Source organism: Haliotis rubra, unplaced genomic scaffold (genome assembly GCF_003918875.1).
Source record: "Haliotis rubra isolate DU_JTF1 unplaced genomic scaffold, ASM391887v1 Scf99, whole genome shotgun sequence".
NCBI classification, from domain to species: domain Eukaryota; kingdom Metazoa; phylum Mollusca; class Gastropoda; order Lepetellida; family Haliotidae; genus Haliotis; species Haliotis rubra.
The window spans coordinates 1,067,175-1,079,664 of NW_025767734.1; the positions used below are offsets into that span (position 1 = coordinate 1,067,175).

The 12,490-nt window shown below is 39.3% G+C and overlaps 1 protein-coding gene across 6 annotated transcripts in view; it reads right to left on the minus strand.

Moving 5' to 3' along the window:
* Positions 1 to 3,384: 3,384 nt before the first annotated feature.
* LOC124265715 (sodium-coupled monocarboxylate transporter 2-like) overlaps positions 3,385 to 12,490 on the minus strand; it is a 32,887-nt gene continuing 23,781 nt past the window's right edge. For 2 of the 6 annotated variants that reach the window (XM_046700526.1, XM_046700519.1), the window contains exons 12-16: positions 12,303 to 12,389; positions 10,557 to 10,748; positions 8,766 to 8,881; positions 6,829 to 6,911; positions 3,385 to 4,216 (exon numbers count right to left, since the gene is read on the minus strand). In XM_046700526.1, the coding sequence (XP_046556482.1) occupies positions 10,632 to 10,748; positions 12,303 to 12,389 (204 nt within the window). In that variant the 3' untranslated portion in view covers positions 3,385 to 4,216; positions 6,829 to 6,911; positions 8,766 to 8,881; positions 10,557 to 10,631. Of the gene's footprint in view, positions 4,217 to 5,229; positions 5,350 to 5,667; positions 5,687 to 6,828; positions 6,912 to 8,765; positions 8,882 to 10,556; positions 10,749 to 11,560; positions 11,683 to 12,302; positions 12,390 to 12,490 lie in introns of those variants that run through there. The other 4 variants (XM_046700520.1, XM_046700521.1, XM_046700524.1 and 1 more) reach the window with 4 other exon arrangements.

Consider the following 12,490-nt stretch of genomic DNA (forward strand, 5'->3'; position numbering starts at 1 on the left):
CCATATAGCTGGAATATTGCTGAGTGCGGCGTAAAACTAAACTCACTCACCCACTCACTTTGGACATTTCACCGATATCAAGCTCACAGGTTGAGAAAAAACTGAAATATTGTTAAAATTCAGGCCACATCGGCAGAAATATCAGATAATGTCCTCGATTGCGTCACTATGTTCGACAGTTTGACTCCTGACAGAGTTTCTTGGTATAGTCCTGTCCGACGCTGATGAATTTTTACCTTTATCAACGATTGTTGATATCATTGATATCAGAGGACACGAGGGTGAGACTCCATTTATCATCAAAAAGTCATTCATCATTAGTTTCCAATGAAAACTGTACATCTCTCAACACTGTACTACCATTAGTGCATTAGGAGCGATGTCATAGCATTGTGACGTCATCAAGTTGATGACGTCATAGCATTGTCAGGGCATTATACAAAATCTACTGTCAAAACGATATCTCCTAGGAGATATCATATGATCTCACACAAGCGATATCTCCTGTGGAACATAGGCCCTCACTGCGGGTCAGAAAATCGATAAACTAGGCCCCGGTTTAGTATCCACACCCCCTTCTATATAACCATCAAAGAAATATCATGACATGATCGAAAACCGGACAATTACTCACATGTCAATGAATGTATCGTATTTTAAAGGTCTCACAAGTATCAAAAGCTTTTGTCCATATGTCCGATGTATGTAGGAGGCATGTACATGCGCTTTCCGTGGGGATGCATTTGATGGTTTATATTAAATCGCCAAAGACCTAGTTTTGTATACTTGCGGCACAGCAACTCGGTCTTTGGCGATTTAATAAAAACCATCAAATGCATCCCCACGGAAAGCGCACGTACATACCTCCTACATACATCGGAGATATGGACAAAAGCTTTTGATACTTGTGAGACCTTGAACATACGATATATCCATTGACGTGTGAGTAATTGTCCGGTTTTCGATCATGTCATCGTATTTCTTTGATGAACCTTTACATATTATATAGTAGGGGGTGTGGATACTAAACCGGGGCCTAGTTTATCGATTTTCTGACCCGCAGTGGGGGCCTATGCTGTGGAACACAGTTTTGGATGATAAACATGATTACAGTCACTGCATGATGACTTCCTCTGATTAATATAAACGGAAACTTCTTGTTCTTCAATAACAAAATACGCAAACAAACATTCTGAGACACGTAGGAAAATACATACCCAGTCTTTTCTTTATGTCAAAAAAACAACTTTGCACCATGTTCACAGAGGATGGTACTTAAGAACGTTGTTAGTACATATAATATATTATTGACATGTTTCCTATTCTCTATAACTAAACGTTGGAACACAAGCAAATAGTACGTCTTGAATAGAAGTGGGAAATTTAATGAATACCATTAGCTCTGATAACAAATAACACCTATAAAACAGAAACGGCGACTTTACGTAATCAGTTATTTCCCTGTGTAGATTTGGTAAATTGGCATCACAATATTATTTCACATAATATTGATATTAAAGTATTAGCAATACAGTCATTACATAAATTCAGTAAATAACTTTTCTTTCATTCGCATGTCTCGTTTTATATATCGAATGCATAAATACCTTTGTATTCACTTTTCAGTTACGGAAGTTAAAATGGTTAAACAATTGAAACCAAATGTGTAATACTAGGCTATGCTTTTTGTTTCATGTTTCGTGTGCGTGAGTGCGTCTGTGTGTAAAACAACTGTATTTTTCATGTGAAGTACTAACACGTTCACGTTTTGTAATTGCAACATTAAACATTCGAGTAGGCAGATTCGGAGCTTAGGGAGAATTGTAATGCCAATTATAATCTAAATACCATTTTTTTTTCTTGTTGTTGCTAAATGATGTACTTCCATTTTCTTTTGATTAAAATGATTCCTAATATATATCTCAGAACGTCCGTAGAAAGTTATTCAATCATAACGTTGTGTTCCAGACATCGCCTTCTTTCTGCTTCTGTCCAACCTGACTGTTCTCTTGTTGCTCTGTCTGTGAGAATGAAAATATATAAATTCATTTTATTTAGATTCTACACGCTTCATCACGAATGATGAGTGACAAATATTCACAAAAATATCAATGCATTCTTATGACACACGACTAAACGTGCCTGGACATCATCCTGTTTTTGCATACCGTTATTCATTTATAAACACCGCCGCCATATAGCTGGAATATTGCTGAGTGCGGCGTAAAACTAAACTCACTCACCCACTCACTTTGGACATTTCACCGATATCAAGCTCACAGGTTGAGAAAAAACTGAAATATTGTTAAAATTCAGGCCACATCGGCAGAAATATCAGATAATGTCCTCGATTGGGTCACTATGTTCGACAGTTTGACTCCTGACAGAGTTTCTTGGTATAGTCCTGTCCGACGCTGATGAATTTTACCTTTATCAACGATTGTTGATATCATTGATATCAGAGGACACGAGGGTGAGACTCCATTTATCATCAAAAAGTCATTCATCATTTGTTTCCAATGAAAACTGTACATCTCAACACTGTACTACCATTAGTGCATTAGGAGCGATGTCATAGCATTGTGACGTCATCAAGTTGATGACGTCATAGCATTGTCAGGGCATTATACAAAATCTACTGTCAAAACGATATCTCCTAGGAGATATCATATGATCTCACACAAGCGATATCTCCTGTGGAATATAGGCCCCATGCGGGTCCGAAAATCGATAAACTAGAGCTTCCGGTTTAGATCCCCCTCTCATATAATATGAAAGGTTCATCAAAGAAATACTTTGACATGATCGAAAACCGGACAATTACTCACATGTCAATGAATGTATCGTATTTTAAAGGTCTCACAAGTATCAAAAGCTTTTGTCCATATGTCCGATGTATGTAGGAGGCATGTACGTGCGCTTTCCGTGGGGATGCATTTGGTGGTTTATATTAAATCGCCAAAGACCTAGTTTTGTATACTTGCGGCACAGCAACTCGGTCTTTGGCGATTTAATAAAAACCATCAAATGCATCCCCACGGAAAGCGCACGTACATACCTCCTACATACATCGGAGATATGGACAAAAGCTTTTGATACTTGTGAGACCTTGAACATACGATATATCCATTGACGTGTGAGTAATTGTCCGGTTTTCGATCATGTCATCGTATTTCTTTGATGAACCTTTACATATTATATAGTAGGGGGTGTGGATACTAAACCGGGGCCTAGTTTATCGATTTTCTGACCCGCAGTGGGGGCCTATGCTGTGGAACACAGTTTTGGATGATAAACATGATTACAGTCACTGCATGATGACTTCCTCTGATTAATATAAACGGAAACTTCTTGTTCTTCAATAACAAAATACGCAAACAAACATTCTGAGACACGTAGGAAAATACATACCCAGTCTTTTCTTTATGTCAAAAAACAACTTTGCACCGAGTTCACAGAGGATGGTACTTAAGAACGTTGTTAGTACATATAATATATTATTGACATGTTTCCTATTCTCTATAACTAAACGTTGGAACACAAGCAAATAGTACGTCTTGAATAGAAGTGGGAAATTTAATGAATACCATTAGCTCTGATAACAAAATAACACCTATAAAACAGAAACGGCGACTTTACGTAATCAGTTATTGCCCTGTGTAGATTTGGTAAATTGGCATCACAATATTATTTCACATAATATTGATATTAAAGTATTAGCAATACAGTCATTACATAAATTCAGTAAATAACTTTTCTTTCATTGGCATGTCTCGTTTTATATATCGAATGCCTAAATACCTTAGTATTCACTTTTCAGTTACAGAAGTTAAAATGGTTAAACAATTCAAACCAAATGTGTAATACTAGGCTTATGCTTTTTGCTTCATGTTTCGTGTGCGTGAGTGCGTCTGTGTGTAAAACAACTGTATTTTTCATGTAAAGTACTTACACGTTCACGTTTTGTAATTGCAACATTAATCCTTCGAGTAGGCAGATTCGGAGCTTAGGGAGAATTGTAATGCCAATTATAATCTAAATACCATTTTTTTTTCTTGTTTTTGCTAAATGATGTACTTCCATTTTCTTTTGATTAAAATGATTCCTAATATATATCTCAGAACGTCCGTAGAAAGTTATTCAATCATAACGTTGTGCTCCAGACATCGCCTTCTTTCTGCTTCTGTCCAACATGACTGTTCTCTTGTTGCTCTGTCTGTGAGAATGAAAAAGGTATAAATTCATTTTATTTAGATTCTACACGCTTCATCACGAATGATCAGTGACAAATATTCACAAAAATATCAATGCATTCTTATGACACACGACTAAACGTGCCTGGACATCATCCTGTTTTTGCATACTGTTATTCATTTATAAAACACATAGGCTGATCGGGGCAGGGCTGCGCACACCCACAACCACCCACCCCCCTTTGTGCTGAAAGTTTGTTAAATGACCATTGAAACTCGGGTAAAAATGAAATGTGCACCCCCCCCTTTCTCAAAAACCTGTATCCGCCCCTGAAACACCCCTTTGTAGAGATGAGGTTGCATGACATTATTACTTACATTAATACATCAGAACATCTTCCTTAAATGCCGTTAATATGTGAAGGCGTGTATAAACAATAACTTCAACTACATTTGCTTTTTTTTATCTGCAACCACGTTTTAGCATAGTGTGCAATTATCCCATTAGTGTACAAAAGTAGGTCGTCAGCGCAATCAAATTGGTTAATAAAATGACAACAAATGCACTAGGGCAAATGAGAGGGAAACTCAAACGTTTTTGATCCAAGATGGCACGATCTAATGTTTTATCTTGGTAAGAATAATTTTGAAAACGAATAAAAATATTTTTTTTAAAAAAACACATTCACTCAGTGTAATGTGTTAGAGCCAATCAGACCGCCGGAGTTAGTGAAGTCAAGAGCTGACGACCTACTTTTGTATATTTCCGGCACAGCAACTCGGTCTTTGGCGATTTAATAAAAAGCATCAAATGCATCCCCACGGAAAGCGGACGTATATGCCTCCTACATACATCGGAGATATGGACAAATGCTTTTGATACTTGTGAGACCTTTAAAATATGATATCTTCATTGACTTGTGAGTAATTGTCCGGTTTTCGATCATGTCACCGTATTTCTGTGATGAACCTTTACATGTTATAAAGGTAGGGGGTGTGGATACTAAACTGGGGCCTAGTTTATCGATTTTCTGACCTGCAGTGGGGGCCTATGGCGTGACGGGCGGTTGTTTTAACGACTAGGCTACCCCGCTTGAGATGCAGGCATTATTTCACACCTTGTCAAAAAAAATTCAAATTCTAACTAGAAATGTAACTGAACAACTCTCAAAAAAAGAAAGAATTTGAAAAAAACCAAAAACGCCAAATATGACATAATGTAAATAGTTCCTTATAAACACAGAAAGACGGTCACAACCTTCTCGAAAGACAATCCCTTGTCGAAAGTGGAGTAACGTCTGTCAAAACCTGTCATGCATTTCAGAATTTAAATATAACATAGCAACCAACCAAGAGATCGAGAATGTAAAGAACTACATCACCAAATGTGACATGAAATAAATAGGGTGTATACAAATATAGAAATGTAATGTACTTTTTATCCATTTACACAATAATTCCGTGGTTCAATTACCTGTAAGTCCAAGAGAAGACTTTCTCAAAACCGAATACCTAGCTTGTTTGAGTGGCATTTTAGAAGTTGAGACGTACAATATGGAACAAGTTTTTATGGATAACAACTTCTTTATTTCGTGAGTGCGACGTTTCGATACAGATTCTTGTACCGTTGTCAAGCAAGAGTGATACATGAAGTGGAGGAGCTGCATATTTATACTGTGTATAACAATGAAACTACATACATTGTAATTGACAAAGGAAACAACATAATTGCCATAATTGGTTAAGCAGTAAGCTGATGAAGCCAGTGAGTACACAAGGGATAGTGAATGGAAGCCAGAGATGTATAAATACAGGAGTGGTACAATAACGGGGATGTTTATACAATAGGTGCGATGTTTATACAATAGAATAGGTGCGTATGTTCTTTGACTCGGGTGTTGATGGGTCGGGATGTTTCACCTACGTAGCTTTGTCCACAATCACAGTTTATTTTATAAATAACACATTTCGGGTTGTTGTTGTTGACGACGGTGGGTTGTTTTCTTCCGTTGGCATGGAGGAGGTTGTTGAGGCTGGAGCACGCTGAGAAGGTTCCACCAGCTTATGATCCACTCCTCCACCAATCCCAATCTATTGTATAAACATCGCACCTATTGTATAAACATCCCCTTTATTATACCACTCCTGTATTTATACATCTCTGGCTTCCATTCACTATCCCTTGTGTACTCACTGGCTTCATCAGCTTACTGCTTAACCAATTATGGCAATGATGTTGTTTCCTTTGTCAATTACAATGTATGTAGTTTCATTGTTATACACAGTATAAATATTCAGCTCCTCCACTTCATGTATCACTCTTGCTTGACAACGGTACAAGAATCTGTATCGAAACGTCGCACTCACGAAATAAAGAAGTTGTTATCCATAAAAACTTGTTCCATATTCCCACTTTTAAGAGAACCTTCACAACTAGAATACGAATGTTTATGGAAGAACACATTTTTAACATCCTATATTTCCTTCATAAGTTATCTGATGCAGTCGCTGCATCGAGTATATTTGCAGCTTGAACACGAACATTTGCAATCTTATAACTAGAACTGGAGAGGTTTCTTTCAGGGCAGAATATTAGATTCCTATTTTTCTAACATTCACTCCCCGTGATACATACTTTCTCCGAGTTCTTGATTCTCCACAATGGTCGTACAAAGGGAAACAGGAACCTCTCATCCTTGATGCGCGGGTACATCCTGCCTGGAACAGTCACAGAAACAACAAAAATGGTGAGTTAACATTTACGTTGAATTGGCGTTATGTCAGCCATCTAGCGACAAACAATAGAACATTTAGTGCCTTAACGTTTTAAGTCGAATTGGCCTTTTTCAATCTTATAGCGACAAACAATAGAAGATCTAGTTAACATTTAATATTTTAACGTTGAATCGGCATTGTTTCACCTATTCAGAGACAAGCTGTGGAAGGATAAATTAACATTTAACGTCGGATTGGCGTTATTTCAGCAGTATAGCGACAAACAATAGAAGCATTAGTTAACATTTAACGTCGAATTGGCGTTATTTCAGCCGTATAGCGACAAACAATAGAAGAATTAGTTAACATTTAAAGTCGAATTGGCGTTATTTCAGCCGTATAGCGACAAACAATAGAAGAGTTAATTAACATTTAACGTCGGATTGGCGTTATTTCAGCCGTATAGCGACACACAGTAGAAGAGTTAGTTAACATTTAACGTCGAATTTCAGCCATGAAGTGACAAACAATAGTCCAGTGCACCCAGATAATCATATCAATGAATATTATCAGGTCAGGGTCAGGGTTAACCCTTGCCTCTGATTCATGTATACATTTAGAACATGTTGCCACGTTTCCGCATCTGATACTTGCAGATTAGAATGCGTATATATAAGTTGCATTAGGGGCGGTGAGGTAGCCTAGTGGTTAAAGCGTTGGCTCGTCACGCTGAAGACCCGGTGTAGCAGCCCAGAATAACCCCCCCACCAGATTATACCCCGGGGTTAACTATAGGCTAGCCCAGTTTATACCCCGGGGGTATATTCTGGACCAGGCCAAAGTATACCCCTCCAGCCCAGACTATGCCCCTAAAAAAATATGTTGACAAATCACTCAATATGAGTGTGTGACTCGGGCAATGGTCTTGGTGTCATTTAAAGGAATTTGTAGGTGCATTTCATTTACATTACTGCATAATACAAAATTTATTAAGTATTTGTTGAGTGCCTCTCTGCAATATGATATTTTCGACTTTGCGTGTTTAATTGTGTGAGAAGTACAATAAAATTATAGTAGTATCCTTAATCACTTGTTTTCTGTAGGGGTATAATCTGGGCTAGGGGGGTATACTATGGCCTAGTTCAGAATATACCCCGGGGTATAAACTAGGCTAGCCCAGATTATACCTTGGATATAGTCTGGGCTAGCCCAGTTTAACCCCGGGTATAGTCTGGGACAGGGGCATACTCTGGCCTGTTACACCGGGTTCGATTCCCCACATGGGTACAATGTATGAAGCCCATTTCTGGTTCCCCCGCCGTGATATTGCAGGAATATTGCTGAAAGCGACGTAAAACCATACTCACGTCCTCACTTTCTCACTATAACCTACATTAGACATGTGAGTGAGTTTGATTCAAGGCCCCTTTGAAGGCTTTATATAACAGTGAGTGAGGGCGTGGGAGGAAATCGTTTGTCACAAGTGATGTACATGCATGTCGTACGCAGTTATCACTTTGATCAATTACACGAGCAAGGATGACAGCGGATCAAAACGGGTAAAACATGTTCTGCTACATGCAACTCTATATTGAGAATTGGTGGACCCGACAAAAACCGCCCCTGTTTCTTCCACACAAGATGTAGATACTGTTTGAATCTATGTTGACAGGTACCCGTGAAGATCCGGGTTAGAATCGGTCTTCAGCAACCCATGCTTGTCGTAAGTGGTGGGGTCAGGCTCGCTGACTTGGTTGACAAATGTCAGCGCATAAGAGTGCGGCGTTGAACAACAAATAAACAAACAAACTATGTTGACAGATGCCAATGCTGCCGTATCTATACTCTAGGACTTACATGTCACAAGGCTAACAATCGACCCCACAAACACGGCTATCAACCATCCAATCAGCCCATAATCTTGGTAAGAGATATCGAACACAGTGCCTTTAGGGTCGGCGGTGGTGACGTCGCTACAGAAAAGAAAGAGAATTGCGAAAAAATACAATTATCTGTACGCTCAAAAGACTTAAGTATTACTAACCAACTTAAAAATGGTTTCCCTGTCTTCGAAAGTTCTTACGTGAACTGAAGTGGATCAGGTGCCGATGAATTAAAACCTTCAAAATTGGATTAATATGTAATTCAGAAAGCTTCTTTGAACATTAGCTCAAGATCGCTCTCGGAATGTCCCTCGACTTCATCTTATGGCTGGGATGCGAGATGATGCAACACATCATTGTTTACTCTACTCTACCGCTGTCTTGTGGGAGGGAGGGGGCTACCGTGTGTGTGTGTATGTGTTATTCACTATGAGGTTATGTGAAATGATAGCGACACGATCAAGCTTGCATTTATATAGCGACATGCATGCACCGGAGCGTATGTGAGTTTGTGTGCGTGCCCTTCGCAGTGGTTTGGGTACACTTACGACCGCTTCAAATACTGTCGGGGCATTCCATACCAAACCGGCAAGGGGTGCAGCAAAACAGCGGAACACGCAGTATGATATCTTCTTGAAAATAGTACGCACTGCCTTTTAACACGTCATTTTAGCATTTTTCCGCAAACACCAAGACATTGCCGTGAGTGCTTAACGCCAGATTACCCGTGTGAAGAAATCCGTTACCAGTACTAAATTGCACAATATCGTCATGTTGCTACATTGTATGGTTATCAAAAAATGTTCTTGGTCTAGTATTTGTGCTTCATTAACGTTACTCAAAATTTCTTTCAAAATATTTTCATACCTTTGGCGAAAAATACCCACCAATGACTAAACATTGTTATTGGTCAGATTACTCTATCAAGGAAATGAACTTTGTGTATTTAGATACATCATTAACGCCACCCTTCTATCCTTATAAGTGTATTTATTGTTTAAGCGATCACAACAGCAGTAGCCTCGATGGTGATTGGTCAAATTGTTCCATACCTAAAAATACCCACCAATGACTAAGAAGCATGCTCAGTTTCAGTAAAACATAATTATCAAAAGCAATTGTTGTAATTCTTCCTTTCATAGCATCAAAGCTCATTAATGTCTTCTCATTAATTGGGACCGCATCCATGGTGTAGTGGTTAGAGCGTCCGCCCGGAGAGCGGAAGGTCGCGGGTTCGATCCCCGACCGCGTCATACCCAAAAACGTTAAAATATGATACTTGTTGGTCCGTGCCTGGCGCTCGGCATTAATGGGTACAACAAGGACTGGTAGGCTCGGAGTCAGTATAATGTGTCTGGGGTGGGGTATTCATGCTTCACTGCTGCATGGTATCTCAGTGGGATAGCACTATAAAACCAGCTTCAGTGTACAAGCAGCCGCACATACACATACACACGCATGTATATGAGCAAAATATTCTCAAGTACGACGTTAAACCCAATTTCACCTCACCTCATTAATTGGGTATATCTTTAAATATTCACCGGTACGTCAAAAAGGTTTACTCGGCTGATTGCTCAAATCAATGTTTGCCTTAGTTTAGGAGACTACAAGATAAACTGTACCTATAAAAGCAGAACAGAAAATACAGTTTAAATGTTTCCTTATGTAATGCCTGGGTTTTTTCTATTCTATTTTGTATTGACGAAGCTTGTTATCATTTGCTTTGGACAATTTCATCTTTGCGGTAGTGACCATACCTTACCTTGACGACAAGGTGCTTGTGATGGTTGGTGTTGTCGTCGTGTATGGTGAAGTCATGTTACCAGGGATGAGGTTGTCACATGAGTTTCCAGGGGCTGGGGGGTAGCTTCACGGGTGGGTGGCCGTACAATGTTGCCCCGACAGTCAACCATATATTCAGGGCTAGGGCCACGAGCACTCCAACAATGGCTCCCTGAAGGTTATAAATATGTGTTTCTTACAGCAACAAAAAGCCCTCAAAAGTGATTGGTTGGTTGTTTTTTTGTTTAACGCCGCACTAAGCAATATTCCAGCTATATAGCGGAGGCCTGTGAATAATCGTGTTTGGACCAGACAAGCCAGTGATCAACAGCATGATCATCGATCTACGCAATTGGGATACGATGACATGTGTCATCCATGTCAGCGGGCGTGACCACCCGATCCCGAGTGATCGCCTCTTACGACATGCATGGGATGCTGAAGACCAATTCTAACCCGGATGTTCACGGGTCTGGGGATAAAGAATATTTTGTTCTTCACATTGATCTAACGAAAACATACATAAACTATCCATATACTAGCATGCTTGTATCACCAACTGCCTGACTGTTTCCACGGTTTGATGTACCTCAGTAATGTTGCCACTGGAAATAGAGTGGTGCTGTTGATTTATGCCAATAGGTTCTTGAATACCCACAAAGTGGAAGGAGAGTATTGAACGTTTTTGTAGTTCTGCTACGGAGTGTTGCACTACCACCAATTTCAGTCAAAGTCAAAGTTGTTGCCATTGAAAAGCAAAAACACCAATTTCCTAAGAGATCCAAAACTACCAAAAGGCACCAGTTCACCACCAGATCTATCTATGTGCCAAGTTTGGTGAAGTAACATTGAGCGGTTTTTACGTTCTGCTCCGGAAAATACGCATTTGCACGGACGGACGCACGGTCGGACGGAAGGAATCCAAAATCATACCCTCCGCAAAACGCGTCGCGGGGGATAATGACCAGTCTTTTCAGTAGTCACCTTTAGCTTAAGTTCAGCTGTATTCCCACAGCACTAGCCTTTCTTGTCTATATTCCGTCTTCGATTCCCCACATGGGTACAATGTGTGAAGCCCATTTCTGGTGTCTTCCGCCGTGATATTGCTGGAATATTGCTAAAAGCGGCGTAAAAACCATACTCACTCACTAACTATATTCAGTCATGAGGTAAAATCAGACAAACGTCTTTCTTACTTGAATTTCGAAGATTGCAAAGAAAGTCATTGGTTAATTCGTAAAGTGTTTGAAAATTAATGATTGAAACTCTAATAAAAGGTCGAGCAGTATCCGTTGAGGGAGTGGGTGGGGCTTGAAGTTAACCACTACAGGTTCTTCAAAATGGCTTGCAATTGATTGTTTGAGATGGATCACTTTTAGATCCCTTTGAACCTATGCTAGAAAACAACGCAAAGCCAACACAGTATCGTGCATTCATTAATGTTACGATTAAATTAACGTTACACTCTCAATAAAACCTTTTCCAAAAATGTTTCAGAACACATTACAAATTGACAGAAAATTACATTTTTAATTCAAACTCAAATAATTTAAAAGTTACTATGACGAAAAAGTTTTATCAGACGAATTTAGAACAAAACATTGTTTTGCTGGCAGATAATTTCATTCTTTTCTTTTGGAACATCGTAATCCATAAAAAGATGACGGTTATTAACAGCATAAAGATAGATTCAGCTAGCATGTGTATCAAACAGTGTTTTACTTACAATTTTATTTGTCCATGGGAAGAGCGCGCCAAGGAAGTACGTCCCAACTATTGGTCCGCCACAAGCTCCCATCAGGGCTAAGGCTGTCTGTGGAAACAAGTTTCAAATAGCATACGTAAGCATTGGGGTTGTTGGTTTGTTGTTTCACACCGCATTCAGCAATATTCCAGCTATATGGCGACGGTCTG